General features: G+C 48.2%; 1 protein-coding gene across 6 annotated transcripts in view; it reads left to right on the top strand.

Moving 5' to 3' along the window:
* The window catches only part of Itsn1 (intersectin 1), a 174,814-nt gene that overhangs the window by 97,576 nt on the left and 52,487 nt on the right, over nt 1-24,751 (top strand). For 4 of the 6 annotated variants that reach the window (XR_005878825.1, XM_040750475.1, XM_040750477.1 and 1 more), the window contains exons 17-24: nt 7,917-8,044; nt 9,269-9,495; nt 11,601-11,722; nt 12,678-12,692; nt 17,769-18,016; nt 20,071-20,230; nt 23,047-23,252; nt 23,983-24,065. Coding sequence is in view for 5 of the 6 variants with exons in the window: in XM_040750475.1 (XP_040606409.1) it covers nt 7,917-8,044; nt 9,269-9,495; nt 11,601-11,722; nt 12,678-12,692; nt 17,769-18,016; nt 20,071-20,230; nt 23,047-23,252; nt 23,983-24,065 (1,189 nt within the window). In the remaining variant the exon portion in view is untranslated. The remainder of the gene's footprint in view (nt 1-7,916; nt 8,045-9,268; nt 9,496-11,600; nt 11,723-12,677; nt 12,693-17,768; nt 18,017-20,070; nt 20,231-23,046; nt 23,253-23,982; nt 24,066-24,751) is intronic. The other 2 variants (XM_040750476.1, XM_040750479.1) reach the window with 1 other exon arrangement.

Below are 24,751 nucleotides of genomic sequence, written 5' to 3'. Positions count from 1 at the left end.
TGTGTGTGTGTGTGTGTGTGTGTGTGTGTTCTGTAGTTGAGCATATGAAAGTATGTGTGCCATGTCAGTATTGGAGGTGCATCTCTGAGTTCTCTGTCCACAAGTACAATAAAAATGCTCACGTTTGCTCCTGTGTAACTTACCACTGTTTTAAGCAAAAAGAATTTAACTCTTGAAACAGTTTTACGATGTTTTCAAGAAGTCCCTGGAAATGTAAACCACTGAGTATTAGTCAGCCTCTTCGAAAGAGCACAGCTTTTTTGCCTTAATGTTGATTACATCTTTAGAAGTCTGACCTAAGACAAGTTTCTCTAGGCAAAGGCTTTTGACTAATGCTTAGATCTGTGGATGAAATGATGTTGTCGGTCACAGCTGTTGCCCTTGCTCAAGAGAACACCTTCAGAGGGTTGAGTTGCTCTTGTGACTGACTAATTAGTGCTTAATCTGCAATGCCTGTAGTATCAGAGGTTCTCAAAGGCTAATTTTAGTTTCCCCCCACACTGGCTCTTTCCCAAATATGCTTATTTTAAACTTACAGCCTTTCTTTCTGCCTTTTTATTAGCTGTAAAGTTCACATGGCAAAGCAAAGCAAAGCTGTGTGGTTTGCAGTTTACCGTCTACCTGCCGGTGAGGTGAAAGCGTTACATTGTAACATGTCTGAGGTTTGTTGCTGGGATTCCTCTGAAAGCTTGAGAAACCAAAAGATTAGTACTTTTGTTGAGACCACAGAGGGGCTCAGTTAGCATTTCGCCTCTTTGTGGTCTCCTGCTGCTCTTCGTTTGGGCCACACCGGGAGACACACAAAGCGCTTTTCCCGACTTCAGAGCACATGTTCATTAGCAACCGTAATTTCTTGTTGGGATTAGACCAGAAGGGTCCTCTGCCTGATCCTAGCATTTCTTTGAGTTCCTCAGTGCTTCCCCAGCCTGTGGCCAAACAGAGTAAGATTTACTTCTGTCTTGCCCAGAGAGACGCCATGTGCCGGTGCCCAGGCATGCGGCATCCAGCTTGCTGTGCCTGCATCTGCTGTACTCTCTCTCTTTCAACCTTCCTTTCTCAAGAGAGCCGGACAGCAAATGAGACCTTAGCAGATGCAGTTCATGTCCGTGAAGGTTGTGCACTCACAAGCAGACAGATGAAGCAGTTCACTGCCTGGGCTACTAGCAGAGCTTCAAAGGGAATTGTGTAGGATGCTAACTCCGTGTCAAACGGCTCACTCACAAGTGAGGCTCTGCCTTCACAAGCGCTCACACCTTGTTTGACTTTGTAGGCCCCAAGAGGGGATGATCAGACCCTTGTTTAGCACTATGTGTAAGACCGCACATCTGTGGGTAAGAATGTATTTAGTTTTATGACAGAGAAGTAAAGACTAAGGATGTTTATAATTTTTACAAACAAATAACATAATCACATAATTAATTTGTTCCTCTAGAATGTCTACTTCAGATTCATTCTTCCTCTGAGGGTTCTTCCTAATTTACTTAAGGAAGAATTACATATCTATTCTATCTGATAAGCACTGTGGAAATTCCCACGTCTTTATAGTAAAGAGTGTCTTGCAGTAGACAGATTAGCAGACCTTTGTTTTGTATTGGAACCAGAGTACTATTAGGACTATGAAGCAATCGCTCGGTGATAAAGCATTTGCCCAGCATGCCAGAGGGCATGGGTTCAATCTCCACTGCAAAATAAACGAATTATTGGTAAATTGGCATAACACATTCTCAGATGCTTGACCTTTACATTTTATTCTGCTGGCCTGGGATCCAGGTTCCTCCTTTGCTTGCACGAAAGGCTTCTTCCCGGGCATCTAAATAGAGATGCCTTACCCCGGTCGTGTTTGTGCATCCCAGTGACTGTCCAGAGGTGCAGGTCAGGGATAGCCCAGCGGTAGCTTGAGCAAGGCTGTGGCTCACCCTCTGTGCCCCAAGCCATAGACTTGGCTTTTGTTTGTAGAGGGCAGTGTGGGCTTCTGAGCTGAGCTGAGCTGAGCTGGTGATTCCTGGATTTGACAGGCCTGAAATTCAAGACTCCGAAGGCGTTTGTTGGAACTTTAAAGATCAGTGTCTGGGCGTGCGATGGTCAGAGGAACTGTCAAGTCAGTGCTCTGCGGCCCTGGCAGGTTCAATAGCCAACGTTGCTGCCATAAGAAAGCAGTCCCTGGAACCCACGTGATAGGAGCAGAAAACCAACTCCCAAAAGTATCCTCTGACCACCATATACATATTCATGACAGACAGACAGTGCAGAGACAGATGGATGGATGGATGGAGTAGATAGACAGATGTTAAAAGTGCAAATAAAACAAGTTCCTGGAATTTCGCACCTTGCTGCCCAGATTAGTCTCCTATGAGATTAACTTAATAGTAATACAACTGTTTAGTTTTGTGGTGTCAAGTTCAGGAATATCCAGTTAGTAGTCAAAAGTATGTTTTTGCCTCTTGTCTCTAAAGGACAGCTTAAGGCACAAATAAAAAGCAAAATAATTCTGAAAAGTTAGATATCTAGATTGGGTTCTGGTCTCTCAGCCTCTGTTGCCAGCTCACTTTTCTCCAATACGGGCATTTGTGCAAAATCATCTCTATGGAGAAGAACCCTGTACAATTGTTATTTAAGTAACAGTAAGACCTAGTAAAGGAGAAGCTGTCACAGTGACCAGTGACTCTGTGCCCCTTGGCACGGCCTTAGAACAACCTTCTTCTGTGAACTCGAAACTGAGCCGTTTCTGCCAATGGAAAAATAGTCTTCATGGATATTCAATTTGTAAAACATTCTGCTTTTGAATTACTTTGGCTGCATGCCATAGGATGTCCAAAGATGTTTTATGACTCAGAAATCTTAATTATTCAGAGAAAAGAATTCATTTGGGCCTAGGGAAGAAAAGTAAAAGCAAGTTAATTTTTATTTTATTTTTAATACAAGGTAAACCTTTGCCAATTTTTAAATTATGGTTTATAATCTGTTTTTGATCAGAGACTGATAAAGGTGTTGAGCCTTCTCTGTCGGAAGAGTGCCCCCCCATGCACCCCAAATATGCATGCAATTTGACAGCCTTCACAGGGCCAGGGCTTTTTCGAGGACTCTGTTAAGATGCATAGCCCTTTATCTTTAGAATTCTGCTCATGGTACTTTCATAAAATACCATTTTAGGCATGCATGTTGTCACACACCTTTAATTGTAGAATGTAGGAGGCAGAAGCAGAGGGATCTCAGAGTTGGGTGCCAGGTAGGGCTACATAGACCCTGTCTCAAAAACAAACAGCAATAACCAAAAAAAAAACTATTTTCAGCCATAAGTATTGGCATGTGCCTGTTTCTCAGATGCTCATCAATTTGATGGTAGAGGGCACGTACCAGGAGTTCAGGGCTAGCCCAGCCAGTATAGACAGTCATTTATCCTGTAGTAATTTTCTTAATCTCATAATTTTTATTCATATCCTATATGTTTTGTAATTCTATAACTGTCATACAGTTATTTGTGGTAAACTCTAACTAGTGGTTCTGGAATTCCTATTTAATGATTTCTTGTTCATTAAGTGGAGTAGAAACCAGGTGGGGTGGCATGCTCCCACCATCTGGGAATCCAAGATCATACCCAAGTACATAGTGAATTTGAGGCCACATGAGACCCTGCCTCCACCCACCCCCAGTCCTAGAAATGCAACCATGTGGTAGGATGCTTTTATAGGATGCACAAGGGCCTGGCTTCAGTCCTCAACACCATGGTGTGGGGCTTATACCAGATTAGAAGATATTAATTGTCAACTGTAAAGCACTTCATACCCTTGGATCAAACTAATTTAAGAAAAACCAATGAAGTTACACACTCAACAATATCATAGGTGTTTAACCACAAGATGTGCAATTGTAGTGACTAGTTTTAGAAAGAAGTTAGTTTGAAAAAAAAGCTACAAGTAAGATACTGCCTGGTGATGCCTTGTAATTTCTTTTTCACTTTGAAGTGGAGAAGTGTGTTAAGGGGCGCATACTTTTTTTTGAGGGGGGGTTTATGAGACAGGGTTTCTCTATATTGTTTTGGAGGCTATCAGTCCAGCCTGGCCTCGAACTCACAGAGATCCGCCTGCCTCTGCCTCCCGAGTGCTGGGATTAAAGGCCTACACCACCACCGCCTGGCGGGGCGCATACATTTTATAAGAGATTTTGAGGGTCGCTTCAGGAAAAACTGATAAATTAGCAACTCAATTCCATGTTTGCTGCCCTAATTTTCCCCTGCAAGGATGAAAAGGGCACTTGGAAATGAGTGCATTGACTCTAGTCTCCTGGAGTGTTGAGAGTGAGAGAGCCAGACTCCCGCCCTGTGAGTTAAAAGTTCCTGGTGTTCCTCCCCGGCTTCGTCATGGTGAGAAAGGAAGGCCAGTCACTACTTCTTAGTGCGTAGTCTGGCTAGGTACTGTGTATATTAGAACACTGGTTCTCAGCCTGTGGGTCTTGACCCTGAGGTTGAATGACCCTTTCACAGAGGCCTCCTAAGACCATCTGCATATCAGATGTCTACATTACGATTCCTAACAGTAGCGAAATTACAGTTATGAAGTAGCAACGAAAAAAATGTTATGGTCGGAGATCACCACAGCAGTGCTGGAATGGTTGGGAGCCGCTGCCTTAGAATTAGGAGTGCTCTACTTTAGTGGTTCATACCATCTGAAACTTCAACTCCAAATGGGAAAATGATCAGACTGTCAAGCCTAGCCTGCTCGGCTCACCTCAGCTTCCTTCCGGTGGGTTGTGTGTCTCAGCGGCGTTTGACTTGCATGAAGTGGATCGTAGAAACTCTACCGTTTTCCAGTCTGGATCGTGAGCCGCACAAGCCTCCGGTTAACCTGCTTTGACATCTGTTACTTTATGGCTCCTATAAGCTCTGTTCCCTTAGGGGCACTGGAGGCTGCAACCTGCTTTTGATAGTTCTTAGTCCAGCCTGAACTGTGATGCAGTTGTCTTTAAAAAGAAATGCGATTCTGAGTTTATGGCGTGGCTGATGCCCTGAACTTGGTTATTCAAACTGTCTCACTGGTGTGGTTGTTTCCTGTTGGTTCTCTAAACCACTACTTGTTGCTTCTAAATTTTGTGCCACTTGCTAACGCTTCTCTAGCTGTTTCTGTCTTTCTGGACTGGTTTGCTCATTAACTGACTTCCAACCTCAACCTGATTCCTTGAGTTCTATAGAGAAGGGAGATGTGGATGATTCCTTGGGACAATGAAATGTCTTAATTTGTGCACAGTGTCTGTCAGATACATTGGGACATCATGGCCAGTGTCCATCCTGGTTTCACAATACCTGTTGTTAAATATTTTGAATGTTTTCCTCATAAGGTTTAATGAAGTAAGAATTGATTATTGTTTGGTTTTTCGAGACAGGGTTTCTCTGTATGTCCCTGGCTGTCCTGGAACTCGCTCTGTAGACCAAGCTGGCTTTGAACTCACAGAGATCTGCCTGCCTCTGCCTTCTGAATGCTAGGATTGAAGACATGTGCCACCATTTCCGGAAAGAGCTATTATTTTTAGAGTGCATGACTAGGGAATGAAAAGATGACTCAGTAAAGCGCTTACTACGTAAGCAGGAAGACACACAAGCCCAAAGACCCGAGCTCAGTCCCCGGCACCCACATGGAAAGCTCAGTGAGACCACTGCTCAGCCATCTTCAGTGAGAGACAGCACTGTCTTAACACACAGGATAGACGGGGATAGAGAGCCGGCTAAGTGCTTAATAGTCACTGCTCTTCCAGAGGAACTGCCTCTCGCAAGATGTCTCAAAACCCTTTCTAACCCCAGTTCCAGGGGATCCCTTGCTCTCTCCTGGCCTCCATTGGGCACCAGGCATGTATGTACATAATGTGCAGACATACATGCAGGCTAAAGGCATGCACATCAAGTAAGATTATTTAAAAACCAAGGTGGTCAGCTCTATAGGACTGACACCCAAGGAAAGACTCTGGTCTCCGTGTGCCCCCACACACACACACTCACTCATACACACGCACACACTCAAACACACACACACTCATACCCACATGTCTTCCTAACCTTATGTGCATACACTGCAAATAAATAAGATAATGCAGTCAATTTCCTGAACATCAGACTAATTTTTCCCTTCTTCTCGTAGCATGGCAGAAAATGAGGAGACTGCTGATGATCACATTTTGAAATAGAATATAATGTAAATCTTTCTGACAAGGTCTCTGCTTTAGACCAGTGATTGAGTAGACAGTCTCTGACTATGTGTCCTGACTTTGGATCCTGGTCCTTCCTTGGGACACTAGAGATTGCCTTAGTGTCACTCCCACAGATGTGGTGACATTTAACTTTAGCCAAGAGTGCTTAGACGGCTTGACCTCTTCTGCTTGTCTTAGAAATACCAGCTCTAAGTCAGTGACCAGCTTATCCATTCGTGTTATGAGGGGTCATCGGTTTTCATTACAGATTACTGTGGATGCCAGTGGGGCTGAGGTTTTGACTTAATGCTCTGAGGTGGCAACACCCCATGGTATTCCAGTCAGGAAAGTAAAGAGAAATGGAATTCTTTTTCCCCCTGAGAGTTGACTCTCTTCCATCACAACTTCACTTAGAGTGGGGCTCCATTGTTACTTCCCAGTGACCATTCTCTGATGCCTCTGTCCCCTGCTTAGCTAAGCCCCTGCCCCAAGTATCCTTATCCCAACAGCCATATGCCTTGGGCTGCTGCCTTGAGAGATAGCCCAAGCTGCATCCAGCCAAGCTCTCCACGCCTGTCCTGCCCGGTTCTCCACCCCCCACCCCTCCCAGGGCCCCTTTCCACCTGTCCCTGTCTCACTGTTACCTCCCTCTCGGGGGTGACGGAGCCCAGGGGCTTTGTGTATGCTTGGCAGATGTGGTGCCACCTAACCACGCCCCCGCCTGACATGGCTTTTCCTATTTTAAGTACTTCTCATCTCGAGTGCTCCATCACACCATTTGTTTGGTTTTCCCTAGGCTGGCGGGAAATTGTGGTCATTCCTTGGGGTTGCTATTGCATGAGGATATCAGATCCCAAGAGATCACTATCAAATTGTAATTGTTCACTTTGAAAGAAGCTGCTGGTTTGGTGTGGGGTAGGTGGCAGCTTCACACGTGGATTTTGTAAGGATAGAGGCTCTCCAATAGATGTGATTAGAAGAGGAATAGCCCCCCGCAGGGTGTTGGGGGGGGAGGTCACATAGCAACGCGCTCACAAATCATTCAGTCTATGGTAAGAAAGAGCTGAGGGTTTTGGTTTTTTTATTTGTTTCTTTGGTGCTGGTTTTGGTTTTTCAAGACAGGGTTTCTCTGTGTGGCTCTGACTATCCTGGAACTCTATAGACCAGGCTGGCCTGGAAAGAGCCACCTGCCTCTGCCTCCCAAGGGCCCGGGGATTAAAGAGTTTTTAACAGTGGTTATGTGGGAAGTGTCGAGGGTATTTTCAAAGCTAGGGCAGTTTGATATGGATTAGTTATCATAATAACTATAGTTTTATCTGTAAATCACCGTTATCATTAAACTAGTTGCTCTCCGGTACTGTTGAGTCTTCCCTAGTGCGGCTCCCCTGCTGCCCTCACAAGCAAAGTCCTTTACAAACAGATCCTGGGGTGGGAGTGAGGGAAGGGTGGGGGGTGTGGCTCAGTAGTAAACCACTTGCATAGTGTGTGCAAGTCCCAGGTTCAATCCCCAGCCCCGAAGGTAAGTGACATAGTGTGTTGTGGCCTGCTGGGATGTAATCTGGGACAATGACTGGTAATCGGTCATGTCGAAATGTAGTGATTTCAATTTCTAAGGGAACGTTTGTCCACCCTGAAAAGTCATCCGCCAGCATCCGGGGCTTTGCGCTGTGAGCGGTCGCATGGTGACCAACAGCTCGTGTGCACCTGCTCAGGTCTTCCATAAACTGTGCTGTCCCTCCTAGGAGCTAAGAGACACACACAGCAAGCAGCAGCTGCAGAAGCACAAGTCCATCGAGGCAGAGCGGCTGAGACAGAAAGAGCAGGAGCGGAAGAGCCTGGAGTTAGAGAAGCAGAAGGAAGAGGCTCAGAGGTGAGTCTCTCCGGGGGCTGCGGACCCACCGTCTCTGGAGACTCCAAACAGTCACCGTGTGTATGCGTGTGTGCGTGCGTGCGTGCGTGTGTGTGTGTGTGTGTGTGTGTGTGTGTGTGTGTACATGAATCTTTGCGTGTGTAAGGTTTTCGTTAGTTCTCCGTGCTCTCCTGTGGACATAGTGGACATAGACAGGGAACTTGACACTTGGTTGCTCATTTGCATCCCAATGACCAGAATGGGCTCCAGTTCACAGCCCTAATAACAGTGAGTCAAAGTGCACATTTGAAAGCCAAGCCCCTGAGCCTGCAGCTGCACAGCTCCTCCAGCCAGGCTAGGATCGGGTCTCTCAGGCCCCTCCCTTTCTTCTTTTCACAACTGCAAATTAAACCTGAGCACAAAAGGCGAGGATTCGCCACCGCTGGCTGTCATGGAACTCACTGGCCTCAAATTCACAGAAACTCACCTGCTTCTGCCTCCAGAGTGCTGGGATTAAGGGTGTGCACCACCACACCAGGCCTTTCCATGCTTTTTAAAAGACATTTTATGTGTATTGCGTTTTTTGCCTGAATGTATCGGTGTGCACTGTGTACGTGCAGTACTCTCAGAGGCCAGGAGAGGGCATTGGAGCCTGTGACTCTGAAGTCTCAGGTAGTTGTAGCCGCCACGAGACTGCTGGGAACCACACCCAAGTCCTCTGCAAGAACAGCGGAGCTCTTAACCAGTGAGCCTCTTGCCAGCCCCAGATGACAGTTAATCTCTGTTTCACCCTCAGGCTTGGAAACAGCGTGCATGCTTGTCCAAGCCTGTCCATGTGGTGCCTCCTGCCTGGAGGGAGCTGGAAGAATCTCATAGTGATGCACTCACCTAGGCCGTGTCTATCTGCAGTATGACGGATGTTTTCTATTTCCATGAAGTTTATGTCTGGCTGTGTTCTGCGGCTCGTCTGGGGTCTTGGTTTTTGTAGTCAGATTGCAATGTACTTCTTTCTTGGTCTTATAGCCCCTTTATGAAAGACATCACAAATTCAAATTTCTTTGTGTTCTTTTTTTAAATCGTGTGATTCCATTTTGCTCAGTCAGAGGCCGCTATCTGTGTGAAGAGCAGCGCCCCCTTGATGCTTAGCAACTCTCTGACTAAGGGGGGCTTTTTGATGACAAGCGGGGGGCAGGACTGTTGAGTCAGGATTGCTTCTGTGCTGTGACCAAGCATCTTTGTTGGCAGACGAGTTCAGGAAAGGGACAAACAGTGGCCAGAGCATGCGCCACAGGAGGAGCATGCGAGGCCCCGGAAGCCCCACGAGGAGGACAAGCTGAAAAGAGAGGACAGCGTCAGAAAGAAGGAGAGCGAAGAGAGGGCCAAGCCGGACGTGCAGGACAAGCTGGGTCGGCTTTTCCAGCCACACCAAGACCCAGCGAAGCCAGCTGTCCAGGCACCCTGGTCTGCCACAGGTAAAGGAGGGGCTGGGGCTCTGTGGGATGCACTGGGCAGGCCCTGTCAGAGTCACCTCCAAAGATGGTGCACGTAGCGTACAGTGCCATCTCTCCCAGAGCCCTGAGCGACGCCCGTGTCTAATCGTGATCCATCTTGAGTGCCGTGCTTTTGAGACAGGTGCTCGCTCTGTAGACCATGCTGGCCTCAGACTCTCAGAGGTCCGCCTGCCTCTGCCTCCTGAGTGCTGGGTTTAAAGGAGGCGCCACCACTCCCGGCTTGTTTGCATTAATATCCATGAGATGTCTATTCTTGGGATACTGTAGCTCTTTACTCCCAGGTGTGGTCAAGTAGCCTCACTAAACTAACATCCAGGAACCCGCTACACACCTGATCCAAGTGGCATGAATTCCATTATCAAACCCTATTAGTATGTCCCTTACAAGTGCTGAACTTGACCCATTTTGCAAAAATCGCTTACTGTTTCTCTAGTTTGTTATTTTCCCCTGAAATTGCTAAGTTGTGTCAACTTTTTTGTCTGCACTGGGTTTTCTGCTATTTGAAAGTGTGAGTCTGGTTTTTTTGCTCTTTTTTGGTATTTCAAGACAGGGTTTCCCTGTATTGTTTTGGAGGCTGTCCTGGAACTCGCTTTGTAGACCAGGATGGCCTCGAACTCACAGAGATCCGCCTGCCTCTGCCTCCCGAGTGCTGGGATTAAAGGCGTGCGCCACCAACGCCCGGCTTTTTGCTCTTTCAATACAATTTTCCTCTTTAAAATGAATTAATGAATAAATAAATAAGTAAAAGACTAGCCTAAACTTGTTTAGGGAAAGTTAATTAATGAAAGCTATCTCAGGGGCTGGAGAGATGGCTCAGCAGTTAAGAGCTGTGGCTGCTCTTCCCAAGGTCCTGAGTTCAATTCCCAGCAACCACATGGTAGCTCACAACCATCCATAATGAGATCTGGTGCCCCCTTCTGCCCTGCAGGCAGACATGCAGGCAGAACACAGTATACATAATAAATACATATAAAAATAAATAAAATAAAGGCTATCTCATAGATAATATCAGGTACAAACTAAAATATATTTTCAAAATCCTTGACCGCATCCAGAAAGCAACAAATACCTTGGCACCATCTCCTAGACCATTTGCTTGTTGCCTGACCACACGGTGGGTGGGTGTGGCGCTGGGTCAGGAGCCGCCCCTGCCTGAGATACTGGAGTTGGAGGAAGGACCTGGACTGGGCATGTAGGGGATCAAGAGTACACTTCCCTTCTGGTGGGCTTTCTGTGGTCTGAAGCGGAACGCACCTTCCTTTAACCCCAGGGGCCAGTGGAGTTCCTCCACCTCCCCGGCCCCCCAGTATGAACTGACTTTCCTTTGTGTCACTGGGCATCTTTGCATCTCACACAGATGGAGGCTACACAACTGCTTTTCAGCCTCTATGGGTGTCCAGTTACTTGTAGCTAGTGTGTAGAAAACATCAGAGAGCTGTAATTAACTGCTAACCAAAATCCAAGAGTGTGCCAGGCCTGAACATATCTCAATTTTTGTTTTCATTTGATTTAAAATCTAAATTATTTTCATTTGTGTTCACCCTGGGGTTTACCGGTTACCCAGGAGTGCGGAATAAGACTGAGTTCCCCAGAGTCATCAGGGCATTGTGTAAAGTCAGCACTGGGGTTATGTGATCTTGTTAAGTGCCCCCAAAGACCAGCGTTTACCTGTTTCTGTGGATAGCTGTGTCCCTCTTCCTCTTCCCCTGCAAGAAAGCTCTCTCTCCAGCAATCTGATCTGCCATCTGTCTCCCCTAGCAACGCCCCGGGTGGGAGCACAGCCTGGGATGACTTACAGATGTGCATTGCTGGGCCCAGGCCGAGATGCAGAGAGAGGCGGGGGAGAGAGAGAGAGAGAGGGGAGAGGTTCTCCCAGCTGCCTCGCCCACCACACACAGTTCTGGGGACTTGTTCGCTGATGAACTCTCGGTGTTCTTAGCTGCCCCTGTCAGATTCTGTTCCCCGTTAGCATTCAGTGTGTGTTTCCAGAATTCCTTGAATAGGCGGGAGTATTTACTCTATAATGTCAGTGATTCCTGTAACGTGCCCCTCCTCTTCCTGAACAGAGAAAGGTCCGCTTACAATCTCTGCCCAGGAGAATGTAAAAGTGGTGTATTACCGGGCGTTGTATCCCTTTGAATCCAGAAGTCACGATGAAATCACCATCCAGCCAGGAGATGTCGTCATGGTAAGAAAGGTGGCAGCAGAGGTCAACATCTCTGCTCCTTTTGCACTTGTTGCACAATGGGGACATCTCCAACCAGCGTGAAATCCGGGGTACAGGGTTGGGGTCTTCAGGGCAGAAGCTCAGCACTCCTGCCTTGCGATCAGAGTGGGAGTCTTGTTTCAAAAGTGTGTCTTACAGCACTTTAAACCAAGCAATGTTTGGATTGCACACTTAGCATATTGTCAATCCTATAACTGCCTGATGGTGTGTAAGGCTCAACTATGCATGCTACGCAGAGCCTATAAGGAGTAGTCACAAATGCAGACTCCTTCACAGCCTCTGCAAAGTAATCAGTCAAATACAGAGTGTCTGCTTTACTGTTTAGAAAGTTACTATTTAAGTGGTCAATCAAATACAGAGTGTCTGCATTACTGTTTAGAAAGTTACTGTTTAAGTGATCAATCAAATACAGAGTGTCTGCATTACGGTTTAGAAAGTTACTGTTTAAGTGGTCAATCAAATACAGAGTGTCTGCTTTACTGTTTAGACAGTTAACAAAGTGTTCAGTTTTGCTTTGTTGCAGTTTATGCTCTTTGCATATATTAACAACCCAACACTGTCTTAGACTTGTAACATTGTAAGAACTAACTTTAAGAGTAAAGCACCTTGGTTGATCTAAGCTATCTTCTAAACAGCAGCTTGGATTTCCTGACTCACTTACAAGTACCCCAAAGTTAAGACTTGAGACATGCGTGTTCATCATACTAGGGTATTAAACAGTGATCTGTATTTTACCTAGAAACTATTGCCTTAGTGGGGGGAGCCTGCCGTCCCTGCAGCACCAACACTGACTCTGATTCTTTTTCCTGGAGTTGGCTAGCTAACCCTACTTTGATTGAATGAATAGAGTTTAGATGTTCGGCATTTCATTAAACATCTTTTGCCTTGCTTTTAACCCTTTGCTTTCCTGGTGGAGGTTAAAAGGGAAAGGGTAAGTGCCTCCCGTCAGGAAGTCTGCCCCTCGCTCGTGTCTCGTTCTTTAAGTCGCTTTCATTCTGTGTAAGTGAGCGGGTCTTTGGATGTCGTGGCAATAAAAACATGTCGGGATCCATACTGTAGGGTTGTGCTTTAAGGAAACGTGTAAACTGTGAGGGTTTGTGTGCTGGCTTCTGTTTGCTGGACCCAGTCTGCAGGCTCCCTGCTTGCCAGGGTCGCACCTAACACCAGGAGTGCCAGCTAGATTAGACGTACAATTAAACATTTGAAACGTTTTAAAAGAGAAGATTAGAATAACGATCATTTCCTTCCTCACTTCCTCGTCACAGGGTCTCATGGGTCTCGGGGGCTCAGGCTGTATAGCTGCCTCCGCCTCCTGAGAAACATGAGCATGAAAATAAGAGACTGACATATAACTTGTCAGTCTCTTGCCATTGCATAATCCAGGGCTCACTTTTGTTTTAGTCAGCATCTTGACCATCAGTTTCTCAGATTTCTCAAGACTTCTCTGAAAAGCAGTAGGCTTACGCTTTAGTCGTCAGGTTGGTGATGGTGGTGGAGGGTTCTTAAAAGTACCTTGTTCTTAGAATTTCTTTGCTTTGAGACCAGTTTGCTCCTAAACTGCTTTTTCATTGCTAATAATTTGATGTGCCATCTTGTGTGTTGTCATATTCCGAAGGTTTGATTGTATAAAGAAATACAAGATGATGGCTGCCATTCGAACATTTAAACCCTTTCTTGGAAAAGGCATGAGAAACAGATGAACCCAGTCTGTGATGTGGTTCCCTGTGACTGTCCAATAGCCCAGCAACCCAGAGAGGAAAGGGACCCGTGTGAGTGATGTGCTTGGGGCTCCTCCAGCTGAGGCTGCTCATCAGAAAAGGTCTCTGTTCTGATGGAGGTCGCCATGCTTGGTGCGTGCGTGCGTGCGTGCGTGTGAAGAATTTTACTCGCTACTGTTTTTGTTAAAATTTATCTGAGGAACGAATACCAGCTGAACATTGGATGCTGGTGCCAAGATGGGAGTAGCATCAGGTGTGTCGGAATTTCTCGAGGGATTTCCAAAGAGCGAGTGTGCTGGCAGGCAGGGTGGTTAGTGTGGAAAGGAGCTTGCCATGCAAGTCTGACCCTGACCTGTTCCTTCCTGGGAATGTGGAACGAGAGAATCAGCTCCACACGCTGTCCTCTAACTTTCACATGTCCTCTTCACCCCACCCCTGCGGTGCACCCCTCCACACACCCAGCACTTTTTTGTTGTTTTGTTTTTCCAGACAGAGTTCCTCTGTATTGGTTTGGAGGCTGTCCTGGAACTCACTCCGTAGAACAGGCTGGCCTTGAACTCACAGAGATCCCACTGCACCCACCCCCACCCCAGTGCTGGGATTAAAGGCGTGCACCACCAGCGCCCGGCTCACACCCAGCACTCTTAGATACATAAATACATTCTCGCTCTGTCTTTCCTTCCTTCTTTCTGTCTTTCTATTTTCTTTCCTTCCTCCCCCCCTTTGAATCACTCTCCCTTGCTTAGCCCCTAGACGTTCTGGCAGCGTTCAACCAAACACACATTTCAGAATTCTCTGCGGTCCCTTCGTTTGGGACTGAGTTTCAGCAACTGTGATCTAGCCCCAACCCTTTGCCTGTCAGAACTAATCCTAAGTCGTTTCTAGAAAACAATCCAAAGTCCAAGGGCTTCTTTCACGGTTACCAGCTACCTAGTCACCCTGTGCTGAAACTGCCCTTGCCCGTCTCCTCCCCAGCTCGGGGACTGGAGGCATGCACCACCGCTCCTGGCTTTTATATGGCTTCTGGGGATCCACACTCAGGCCCTCATTCCTCAGTAGCAAGAATCTGCACTCTTTTTCTGCTTGTGAAGGAAAAACAATATAAAAAGCATTTTCTTCCATTTTCTTTAGATTTCCAAAATCTAACACCTGAGCTCAGCTAACTTCACAGCTGGTCTGAACATCACTAGGAGACTGGTATAAACATCCAGTTACAGGCATGGGCTGGATCTGACAAATTCTGTGCTTCAAATAAAGTTTTACTGGGACTGGGCTCATGCATTTGCATGTTATCTACAGCCTCTCGTGTGCTATCACGGCAGGCTTGCTTAGTTGTGCTAAAGGAAGAATTCTTGCCTTCAAAAAGACTTTTGACTGGCTGGAGAGATGGCTCAGTGGTTAAGAGCACTAACTGCTCTTCCAGAGGACCCAGGTTCAGTTCCCAGCACCCACCTGCCAGGTCATAACTGTCTGTAACTACATTTCCAGGGGACCTGACAACTTCATACCAATGCACATAAAATAAATTTAAATAAATTATATTGAAAAAAAGAAGAAACATTTGATATCCTTATACTAGTAGGCAAGATACCCATGCACAAAATTTAAAATAAAATAATAATAACAATAAAGCTAGAAATAGAGCCTCTGTATAGCTCAGCTATACCATTCCTGGGCACATATGCACAGTATTGACTGTATAGTTCAGCTGTAGCATTCCTGGACACATATGCACAGTATTGACTGTATGGTCCACCTGTAGCATTCCTGGACATATATGCACAGTATTGACTGTGTGGTCCACCTGTAGCATTCCTGGGCACATATGCACAGGACTGACTGTATGATCAACTATATCTATCCCTGGACTGACTGTATGATCAGCTATATCATTCTTGGACATATATGTACATATTCTGTCCTGCTCTGCAGAGATGCTAAGGTCATCCATGTTCATTGCTGTACTGTTCATGAGAGCCATGGAATGATCCTAGGTGTCCGTCAGCTGATGAATGGATAGTGACGGTGTGGGACATATGGGCAGTGGAGTCAGGAAGATCATAGTTAAACAGGTAGAACCTGGGGAAATTGCGTTGAGTAAGGCACCCCAGGCACAGGAGCCCGGGTGCTGCGTGTGGGCCCTAGCTTGGAACCTTCAGCTTTGTCTATCTAACTTGGAGTAACTGCAGAATCCGGGAAGGGTGCCTTGAGGGAAGGGGCTAGTAGAACATGGGTGATATGAAAGTATTGCTTGGGGAGTGTGGGGATGATGGTGGTGGAAAGGTTGAATCAGGGGTGGGAATAGCAGGATGAAGAAGATTGGGGAGCGGACGGAGGGGGTAGCATAGAGATTCAAATCCAAACTGACCACTGTGCTCATCTGGCTGCAAGTCCAGCCGGTGCGGTATGCAGTGAATAGTTAGTGCTGTAGACTGACCCTGAGCCCAAGTCCCAGAAATGTAAGTAGAATCTGGGGCCTGTGTTTCAATCCCATGATGCTCTGTCAGTTACTCTCAAAGAAACAGATTAATAGGATAGACCTGGTTAGAGAAATTATATTAAGATTAAACTTGTTCATTAAATAGAAGGAGAATCCTTCGAAGAAGCCACCACTGGGTGAGTTGGCCATGGTTACAAAGTTTATGCACGTAACCTCTTGGTCTGTCGTAGTCTCACATTTTTCTAAAATTGGACTGGCATTTTGGGCAAAGTTTTCCAAATCCAGGAAGAAATATCTCTCTTTCATGTTGACCCTTGTGTTTTGTTCCAAGTGGCTAAGTATTAAGAATGAATTCCGGAGCCGGGCGGTGGTGGCACACGCCTTTAATCCCAGCACTCGGGAGGCAGAGGCAGGCGGATCTCTGTGAGTTCAAGGCTGGGCTGGACCGACAGCCTCCAAAACAATACAGAGAAACCCGGTCTCATAAAACCAAAAAAAAAAGAATGAATTCTTGTTGCCTCCTCTGGACCTTAACTGTAGTCGTTAAAATAAGGAGATCCCGTGAGAGTAAGTTCACGGTCCTGAGGCTATGCGCTGTTGTTGAGGGTAGTTGAGTTTCCCCATTTGAAAGTGAAGTCCATGCTGAATAATCATTGCCATGGAGAGGGGAGTTCTTGGTGATGAAGATGAACCTGAGCTCAGGGTCCCGCCTCCAGCTTCTTTAGATGCTTGAGAGGTGCAGTGTGGTCTCTGTCCTTGAGGGTGGCAGACAGGGTGTGGTTTCTCAGTTGGTTCTGGCATAGACCTTTCCTTAGGGTCAGATGCTGCCTCTGAACTTCTGATCTCTTTCCTTATAACCTCCCAAGGCTTGTTAAATAGACGGTGACAGTAGATCCTGCGTCACGGTGAGATAGAGCAGTCGGCGTTTGCAGCAGTGAGAATTCCAGGCAAACAGTAATCAGATATCAAATGGGCCCCTGTAGGAAACGGCCTGGCAAGGACCAGGGTCCCAGACAGGACCCCAGAGCAGAGAATCGTAGTTTGTTTTGAGTGAACTACATCAACTAGGTAGCAGGACCAAAGTCCAGCTATGAGAACATGGTATGGAGTCAGCGTGTCCTGCAGAGCTATCCCCACTGCTCAGAAGCTAGTGAGGCAGCTGTGGGGTGTGGGAGGGCCCTTTGGGCAGAACTGAGGTTCAGCACAAGCATTTGGCATGGTAGATGAACCCCCTGAAATTTACAAACAAAAGGCTCTATTCTTTGTGCTGTCTTAAAGTTTAGTTTGTACGAAGGGAAATGACAGTCTCGCCGGAACTGACGACAGCTGTCAATGAAACCAGCGCCTCCATTCCCCGTCCATGGAGCTGTGGAGCAGCTAAACCCGTGGATCAGCTTTGCTGCCCAGCAGAACCAGCCACAGCTGTCGTTTGTTTTTATCCTCCTTGTCCTTGTGCTAAAGAAAGGAAAAGAGCTCAGTTAGCGGAATTTTTAAGAATGCTAACCTTTATGTTGCTTGTACTGTTTGCTTGAAATAATCAACCCGAGTCAAATTGTTTTTCATGAGTGCGTGACTTCCTGAGTGATAAAGCCTGTCAGATGGGTTCACAATTCAGAGTGTCCAAGGACCCGAGGCACTTTACCTCAGCAGTCATTAGGAACTCAGGGATGCAGGGAGAAGGGGCAAAGTAAGAACATGCTTGCCACTTTTGTAGACACCGAGACGTAAAGGAAGACCCGTCTATGCTGTGTGTCAGTCACGGGCAGAGGCTTGTGGCTTTGTTGTGGTGGAATGTTTGGTGTGTTCAGGGCTTGATGGCTTCTCATTGAAACGCTGTGACTCCCCACAGGTGGATGAAAGCCACACTGGAGAGCCAGGATGGCTTGGCGGGGAGTTAAAAGGGAAGACGGGATGGTTCCCTGCAAACTATGCAGAGAAGATTCCAGAGGATGAGGTTCCCACTCCAGCCAAACCAGTGACCGGCCTCACATCTGCCCCTGCCCCCAAACCGGCTCTGCGTGAGACCCCTGCTCCCCTGCCAGGGACCTCTTCCGAGCCCTCTACAACCCCCAACAACTGGGCAGACTTCAGTTCCACGTACGTGTTAATGTGCTGTCTTTGACAGGTTTGATATCCAAACTTAGTCGTCTTTTCCTTCTTTTAAAAAAATTATTATTTACTTTTATTTTATACACATTAGTGTTTTGCCTGCAAGTTCATTTGTGTGAGTGTCAGATCTTGGAGGTACAGTGTTGTTACATATGCGTGCTGGGATTTGACCCCAGGTCCTCTGGAAGAGCAGTCAGTGCCCTTAACTGCTGAGCCATCTCTCCAGCCCCTCTTTTCCTTCTTCTGGCTTGTAGAGTCTCGAGTTGTTCATCTTTGAAAGGGAGACAGCACTCGTTAATGACCCCTTCCTCTGGCTGGCCTACTGACAAGTTGAGGTCCATGACTGCCAAACTAGATTTAATAATACCATTGCCAAACGGCAGTTTACCAGGGTACAAAAGAAAGCCGTCTATATTTATCTGTGTCTTTCATTTTGGAGGAAGAAATGCAACTTCCTAGTAATCTGTGCTGACGGTTGTGTCAGTCAGCAGTTTTCAGTTATTTCCTGCAGGCTGGGAAATGACATGATTTTGTTAGCAGGGAACAAAAACTGCAAGCAGTCAGGTGGCTTGGAGTAAGACAGAAGGCAGTTTCTGTGGACAATTTCTGCTGTTGCTAACCTCGAGCAAACGGGCAGTGTAGAGAAGGGGAGATGCCCCTGTCATCAGGAAGTAGCATTCGGCAAACAGCATGGAAGCAGAGGTTTCAAATGATAGGTGAAGCCTAGACCTCCTTTTGTAGGTGCACGGCCTCCGTGTGCAGTTATCCAAAGGCATCCCCAGCTAATGTGCAGCCAGTCCGAGAAGGAAGGGCTTTACGTCTCTTTTCAAGCTGAGTAGCCTTTTAGAAGACACAACCCTGAAGCCAAGGCATATTTTTAGGGGAGGCTCAGATGGAACAAACAGAGGACAAGGAGAGTGGTGACAGGAAGAATCACAGGTTTCCTCACGCACATTGGGAGATAAAGGTTGACGGTGCTGAAGAATGCCCTCAGCACCCTGCTTAAGAAGCAGCCTTCTGCTGGCCTGCCCCTAAGCCAAACCAGCCCTGCTGTCCCTAAGCCAAACCAGCCCTGCTGTTTGGTCTTGCTTGAAAAGCTCTTGACTTTGCAAAACGAAGCTCCAGTTAAGATATAGATTGGTACCGTGGTTGTTTGTTGAGGCAGGGTCTCAAATAGCCAGAACTAACCTCAAGCCCATCACATGATCTTGAGCATCTACCAAGGCCTCCACCTCCCAAGTGCTCTACCACGCCTGCCGTGTGTGGTGCTGGGGACCGGGTTCTGGGGCTTTCTGCGTGCGAGGCAGCTCTAGTCCCAACTCTAATATCATGGTGGTGGTGGTGGTGGTGGTGGTGGTGGTTTTCTTCTGTGAGCTAGTTCACTGCCTCTCCCTTAAGAGCTCTGGGGTGTACGAGTCTCCCGATGTCCACAAACGCATCTTTCCAAACTAAAGCATCAAGATGGACAGTCTGAGGTGGGTGGGTGGGGGCTGTTTTGATTTTCAAATTGGCTTATAGGTCTGATAAAGATATAAACAGCACATCACATTCAGCTCTACTCGCAAACACGTGAGCTCACCTTAAAAGCACAAAACTGGGACTGTCCTGAGATAGGACACCTAGCCTTCTAGGTGTGCTGCCTCTTGTGGTTACTGCGGCATCCAGGCGTTTGCTGTGGGACACACGGGCTGAGACTTCCTGGCTGCCGAGCTGCAGTGTCTCCGTGTGCGGCGCTTACCCCCTTCTTACTCAGCTGCGGCCGTCACAGACATCTCAGCACTTGTGGGTGTTTCCAGGCGACCCTCACAGCGAACCCAGACTGTCAGGTGTTCTAGAGAAGGCCTGCAGGGACGCTGTTAGTGTGTGTAGCGGAGCCAAGCCTGAGCCCAGCATTCTTTATCGTCCTGTCTCCTCAACTAGAGAGGCTGGCATAAATATCGTCAGTTTCTGTTCCGAGGGTGCCCTCCTTGTGGGGGTGGGTGTCCTAATGTCAGGACACTAGACAGGTGCTTACTGCTGGTGACCTGCGCTTCTCCTTGTAGGTGGCCCGCCAGCACGAGTGAGAAACCAGAAGCGGATACCTGGGATGCCTGGGCAGCTCAGCCTTCTCTCACAGTACCCGGCGCTGGCCAGTTAAGGCAGAGATCCGCCTTTACACCAGCCACAGTCACCGGCTCCTCCCCATCTCCCGTCCTGGGCCAGGTAGGGGCAGCGGGGGAGGGCGTGCAGACTGAGAGTACTCTGCAACTAGTGTCTTTACACCAGCAGTGCCGGCGGTGCAGGCTCCCCCTATGAGCCGGGCTGGCTGCCTGGACCTAGTTCAGAACCCCGAGACTTAGTGTAAACCTCAGTGTTCCAAGGGTGCAAACTGTTCTGCCTGTGTCTGAGAAGCTTCACTGAAAGAAAAAGCGGCATCAGAGCTGCAATGCTGGTCATTAAAAAGGTATCGAAACTGCCATGCATAGAGTCAGGGTGTGCGTAACGAAAACTGAGTCAGCCCATTTGGCTGCCTAACCCCTTGGTCCCTACTGAAAAAGGCAGCTCAACTTCAGGCCAATGGGAGGCCCTGCTGAGGCACAGTGTTTCTGAAAGCATGGGGGTTTTCGTAACCTTCCCCTTTAGGTTACTGTAGTAACCATGAAAGAATGGGGTCAGTCACACAGCCAGTGCCCACCTGGGAGGCCCCTGGAGATTGCGGGGGTTTTCTGTCCTGGAGACGCTTAAATTGGAGGAGACGCGGGCCAGACCCATAGGGGAGCGGTGTCCAAGAAGACCAGAGCTGCGAAGCTGCTGTGCTCTCGAGGGCTTGCGTGGAAGTCTAGGCCCTGCTGAGTCTCCTTGTCCAAGCCACGGAAACGGAAAACAGAGCAGGGTTGGGCCAGAGGGAAAGAACTGAGCCAGATGAGGGAGGAGAGAAGAGTCCAGTGCCAGGTGGTGGGAGTCAGGCACCCGACTCTCGCTGTCTGGCGCACTGGCGGAACGTGGCTCCGCAAGGAGCAGGAGGGTGCGAGCCGTGATGTATGTAGCGAGCATAGTGAAATCCACGGGAGTGGAGGCCTCAGGGAGAAAACGGCAAGTGCCCGAGCGGGCTGCACCGCGGTCCGTTGCTCCTGCCCACACCCGGCACTGAAGCAGATCCCGTCAGTGCTCAGTGACCAAGGAGCTGCTGTGGTCCCGTGAAGCGTGAGTAACAACTGTGGGGACAAGAGTGAGCTCTAGAACTCGGGAGGACGGAGGTGGTCGTGCTACCAGAGAACGCTCAGGATGGAGAAGAGACCAGCATGGATAGGTAGAGTCGACCTCTTGGTGACCGAAGGAAAGGGAACATCATCCAGAGTGCGCTGAGGGAAGAGGAAGTTGAGTCACGAGAACTCTGCTGTTTGCGAGGAGTAGAGCAGCGATCACATGGCCTGACCCCGTCAGTCAGCGGAAGTGAGGGCCTGTGCAGTGGAGAGGCCCTGCGGAGACTAGGACCCGGAAGAGCAGGAGTTCCCTGGAAACTGAAGTCACCATTCGCTAGAGGCACTGCCCGGCTTGGGACTAGGGACCACGGTGCCACAGCCTCCTGACCTGTCACAGTTGCAGCGAAGGCTGTGCACAGGCCTTTCTGAACATCGTACCAGCCTCCAGAAGAGTGCCATCTCCTTGGCAGGTGTGGAAACTGAGGCTTGGAGAAATCTATCACTTACCCAAGTGTCACAGAATCAGTAAGTGTCAGACCTGGGACTCAGCCTCCGTGTCACAGTCTCGTCTGACCTCGGGCTGGTTCAGAGCCTGACATACAGGGAAGGAGTGTCAAGGGAGACGTCCCAGACCTTTGTAAACGCACAGAGCAGACAGCTTCCCTCCCACTCTGGCCTGCAAGTCCATGGCGTAGCTGAGAGGACTAGAGAGGGCAGAGGGACTGAGTCAGCTAGCAGAAGAGCGCAACCGGGGGAGAGCAGTGCTCTTGGGACTAAAATGGAGGAAAGGATGTGTAGACGTGGGGGTGTAAGAATCCATGCAGAGCAGGGGTCAGAGGTCACTACACACTCATGGAAGCCACCGACCAGTTGTAAGTTTCCTGTTTCGTCCAGTGGGGTCTTTACTGAGAAATAAAAATCACCCCGGTCAAGCGCAGAGGATCTGGACCAACTCTCCTCGTGCGTTAACGCTCACTCCTCCTCCGTCTACTCGGATGATGGAAGTGGGACTTGTCTTAGTTCTTTAGGTCACCGTGAGGATTTTCAGGTCGACAGTAAGGGCCTCACTGCCTTTGCAGCCTCGTCTCCTGCCCCGCCCCTCCACGAGTGCAGGCTAACCCCAGCACGGGGGCTGAGTCCTCCCCTGGTCGGCTTGCAGTGCTCAGCAGGTCGCCTTGAGGCCTTGCCTGTGCTGTCCTTTGGCCTGGGCCCGCCTCTGTGGCAGCAGCCCTCAAACCCTTCTCACCCCCCCCCTCCCTGTGGATCTGTCCCAGGTGCCCCAAGGCAGGCTCTGGTCCCACAGAGAAGCGGGAGAACTTTTGAGTGGTGTACTCCCCTCCTCCGGATGGATTTTGCTGTTTCTATCTCTTCTTGTACACCGAGTTCCTGTTACTAGGGGACATTCTTATAGCACTTTAGGGTTAATAAAATGCTGATTCCCAGGTATGTGGAGAGAGCAGAAGCGATGTTTTCTTAACCCTTATAGTCCCACAATGTCTAGAATTATGGGAAAAAAACAAGCACAGTCCAGTGTGTGGCCTGTTTTTCATATATCCACCCAAACTGAAGTACCATTCAGCTCCTGAAGTGTCTGCCCCGTTACATGGAATATAACTGAAGAAGTAAGGCTGGCTGGGCGGGGCTCTGGGAGTGGCCGCCAGATTTTTTTTTTTCTCCTGTTTAAAATGAACAATTGGGGAGAAGCCACGAGGCGCCCAGCTCTCCTGCCAGGCAGAGGCAGTGTCTTTGTGGCCATGTGCATGTCATGTGCACACCTGTCTTGGTTGAGTAAAAGCCACGGTGTGACCACAGGTCCTTTATGTCGTCCCACCCAAGGGTGAAAAGGTAGAAGGCCTACAAGCACAAGCCCTGTACCCCTGGAGAGCCAAGAAAGACAACCACTTAAACTTCAACAAAAACGACGTCATCACCGTTCTGGAACAGCAAGACATGTGGTGGTTTGGAGAAGTTCAAGGTCACAAGGGCTGGTTCCCCAAGTCTTACGTGAAACTCATTTCAGGGCCCGTCAGGAAAGCTACAAGGTACTGTATTATTGTCTGCTTCTATTAGATGGAGACGGTATTAGAAATCCTTGTCTGTGCTGGTTGGATTCACTGGCGGGAGCTACAGGATGAAGTGTGTGTGTGTGTGTGTGTGTGTGTGTGTGTGTGTGTGTGTGTGTGTGTGTGTGTGTGTGTAAGACAGAAAGGGATCCCGTTCTCCTGAGCATCGTTTTGCAAAGGGAAGCCTGTGCGCTATGTTCTTTGTTGACTAGTCTAAGAATCCCACACCTATTGGGAATTATGACTCTGGATGCCTGGTGCCCAGTACAGTGCCAAATGCGTGCAGACACTTAGGATCAAGGCATTCGGGGAAGTGATTGGAAGAATGAATGAATGGCTTTGTTCATTAGTGTCTGCATGTGGCGTAGAACTCATAAGGTTGTAATGGATTATTCCACCATGTAAGTATGTCCAAATCCAGCTGGGAAGTTGTAAGAGGATGCCACCAGCAGAAATACCCCATGGCATCTGCTAGTGGGTGATAAAGAGACTGGCATTGAATTTGTGTGTGCAGTGTAGAGAGTGGGGAGCAGCGGTGTGAGCTCCTCTGGGGCTCTCTCTCACTGTGTCCTAACCCGGCTACTTATGACCGCTGCAGCTGTGGGTTTTTGTTTTGGTTTTGTTTTTGTTTTGTAGCTTTCGAAGAGAAAGGCAGTATCATTTGGTTTTCTCAGGTGAGAGTTAAAATGCTCTTCTTCCCTTCTTACAGCATCGATACAGGCCCTACTGAAAGTCCTGCTAGCCTAAAGAGAGTGGCTTCCCCGGCAGCCAAGCCAGCCGTTCCTGGAGAAGGTGAGGACGGGGTGTGTCAGCTCTCTTTAGGAGGCTGGGCACGGTACTCGGTGCAGACCGTAAATGACCATAAAAATGACCATAGTAGCCGGGCGGTGGTGGCACACGCCTTTAATCCCAGCACTCGGGAGGCAGAGTCATGCGGATCTCTGTGAGTTAGAGACCAGCCTGGTCTACAGAGCGAGTTCCAGGACAGCCTCCAAAACAATACAGAGAAACCCTGTCTCGAAAAACCAAAAAGAAAACTGACCATAATGACTGGATTCACTTTTACATAGGCCGGATATTTCTGTCCTGCCTCCTGAGCTCTGAGATAAAGTGGAGGCTGAGCTCTTTACATAAACTACTCTGTGAAGTGCTTTCAAAACAGTGCCTGGGGTACTGGCCATCCCAAACTGGTTTCTCTAACGATGTCTGGCAGAGAGAAGCCCACTGCATTCACTGAGGGTCAAGTTCTGAGCATGTGTCACTCATGGCCTTGCTTCCCATGTGATCCCCTTGTCTCATTGACACCCATAACTGTATTGCTTTAAAACTGACCGCACAGTCCAGCGAGGCTCTCAGGACACCGTGGGTGCTATGGGTACACCCCAGCCAAGCCAGATCTCTGTGCCCTGTGTGAATGACCAAGCCAGGTTATATAGGCCTGAAACATTCGTTCTCAGTATTTATTACACAGACAGTTC

This window comes from Mesocricetus auratus, unplaced genomic scaffold, assembly GCF_017639785.1.
Source record: "Mesocricetus auratus isolate SY011 unplaced genomic scaffold, BCM_Maur_2.0 Super-Scaffold_100008, whole genome shotgun sequence".
NCBI classification, from domain to species: domain Eukaryota; kingdom Metazoa; phylum Chordata; class Mammalia; order Rodentia; family Cricetidae; genus Mesocricetus; species Mesocricetus auratus.
This window is presented reverse-complemented; position numbering and strand designations above follow the sequence as displayed.